The 2,070-nt window shown below is 46.6% G+C and overlaps 3 protein-coding genes across 3 annotated transcripts; all 3 read right to left on the reverse strand.

Annotated features, from left to right (window-relative positions):
• Positions 1-598: 598 nt before the first annotated feature.
• Positions 599-891, reverse strand: PPTG_23045 (hypothetical protein; the record flags this gene model as incomplete). The annotated part of the gene is made up of 2 exons (XM_008908098.1): positions 599-623; positions 824-891. The coding sequence occupies 2 exons, from the start codon at positions 889-891 to the stop codon at positions 599-601; spliced, it is 93 nt and encodes a 30-aa protein (XP_008906346.1).
• A 287-nt stretch (positions 892-1,178) lies between these two features.
• Positions 1,179-1,544, reverse strand: PPTG_12361 (hypothetical protein; the record flags this gene model as incomplete). Its single annotated transcript, XM_008908099.1, has 1 exon — positions 1,179-1,544. One exon carries the CDS (start codon positions 1,542-1,544, stop codon positions 1,179-1,181), a length of 366 nt encoding a protein of 121 aa, XP_008906347.1.
• Positions 1,545-1,689: 145 nt separating this feature from the next.
• On the reverse strand, positions 1,690-2,070 carry PPTG_23046 (hypothetical protein; the record flags this gene model as incomplete). Its single annotated transcript, XM_008908100.1, has 1 exon — positions 1,690-2,070. One exon carries the CDS (start codon positions 2,068-2,070, stop codon positions 1,690-1,692), a length of 381 nt encoding a protein of 126 aa, XP_008906348.1.

Below are 2,070 nucleotides of genomic sequence, written 5' to 3' on the forward strand. Positions count from 1 at the left end.
ATTGTAATCTGGTATCCACTGGCAGATGCACAATGCCAGCGTTTTACAAAGTCAATAAGACCCTCCTTCCCCTCACTCTCTTCCACATTATTCTTTCCCTTGTGTTTCATAGTTCCTTCCCACACTGCAATCATTTGTTCTCGATATTCTCCGTCGATGAGTGGTTCGTACATGAACACTTGTACCCGTAGAATTTTAGTCGCGACATCGCAATACAGACGCACCGTTATGAGACCCCAGTGATTTGCACTTAAATTCACTGAGTGAACCATGAACTTTGTGTCGAGTATTTGTGACTTCGGTGTTGTTGGCCAGCCCACCACTCCCAACAAGGTTGAAAGCATGAGCGACTGTCCAATTGATCCCGCAATTGTCTCCAGACAGAATTCCACAGCGCTATCGTTCAACCAGCCTCGACATAGAGCACCAATTATGTTGTCAAATCCGAGCCACAGAGTATTTGAACGCGTCACAAATGTAGTGCGCAGTGGGCTGGATGCACATTTTGAAATAACGTCATTGGCAAGCTCTTGGTGCCGGATACGGACAGCATCCTGTGCAAGTCCAGCTGTGTTCGTTGCGACATCAAAAACCTTTATCACAGAATCGATTTTTCTCCAGTCCTGCTCAGCCACTTTCTGTCTTCAATCCACGATCTGCAGTTAGCCTTCATATCGTAGAACGCGGTCAAGGTACAGGCATAATCTCTGGAAATACACAAGAAAGTGTTCTGTTAGACAATTGCTTGAATCTGTAAGGTTTGGTAAAGCAACCGTATTGAAGCAACCCTTTTAAAGCAACCATCACTATATAGCAACCTTACCCGCTGAATTGCCATAGTTTGGGGTCGATGGTGATGACGACGTCGTTCTTCAGACCTTGCTTCTTCATGTTCTTGTCAAGTTTGCCGGGGCACACCTAATCGACCTTGGTTGCTACAGCCATGACCTAAACTGTTCTAGCTAGATCAGCAGGAATAACAAATGTGTGCATGTAGTCTGAGGGTCGCACCACTTCCTAGTGGCACTCCATCGACCGAGCTCGAAGGTAAGGGTCTCCCAGCTAAACAGGATATTTCTGCAACATCTCCAGAACATCCTTCAGATTAGGGGCGTTCTTTGCCCAAGTTAACAGCTCCTTCAATGATACTGTTAAACGACTTGGATACTTGTGAACAGCTAGACGGTCTGTCCCTCGTGGAAGTTTCGACTGCTTGAGCTGCATTCGCGGCTTCCTTTGCGTTTTGGTTTCGGTACATTAACAATATCTACCTGTCGCACAGCTGTCTCTGTCGTAACCTCAATAGGTTTTGGTTCCTCGCTTGGACAGGGTTCCTCCTTAATCGATATCTCAAGCGACGCTGGTGATTCTTTTGCTGAGCCATTTGATTTAGGTGATGGTAGCTCGTATTCTTCCCCATTTTGAACTGGTTCCGTAGTCTGCGTTGGCGGTACGTCATCCTCCAGCTCGCTATCATCATTGGTGCGATCACCATTGCTCACGGGTTCGTTCTCAAATTTCCGCATTAGTTTCACTGTATCCATTGCGTCTGTAGGATCAAATGTAAGAGAAGAATCACTTTCAGTTTCATCATCAGTGATATTTTGGTCGGAATTAACCGGCCTAGCCTTCTCGCATTTTAATCCCAACTCTATGGTTTCTTTCCACGTATTAAGTTCTTGATAAAACTCAGCACTTGACAGACTTGACAAATGGTCGAGAAGAGGTTCCAGCAGCGTAGGAGTATTTTTCAGCCGACGATAATACGACTTGATGTGCGCGCTCGTTACGGCGAAGGCGAACGTATACCACCTCTTTTATCGGCTTTTGAACTCCTGTCTCCTTAGACTGTTCATCGTACGGCGACGCATACGGTGGCCCATTCGGCGACTTATACGGCGACCTTATCTTGGGCGACTTTAGCTTTGACATTAACACAATTGGGTGCAATGTGGCTGCTGCCGCCGCTAAATCATCCCTGACATCCAGCGCACATGACATGCTCCATCGTTCACCGATCGACATAGCAGGAAGTAGCTCGAATTCATGCTCCTTGTCAGCCACGTACAT

Source organism: Phytophthora parasitica (genome assembly GCF_000247585.1).
Source record: "Phytophthora parasitica INRA-310 unplaced genomic scaffold supercont2.28, whole genome shotgun sequence".
Classification (NCBI taxonomy): Eukaryota; Oomycota; class Peronosporomycetes; order Peronosporales; family Peronosporaceae; genus Phytophthora; species Phytophthora nicotianae.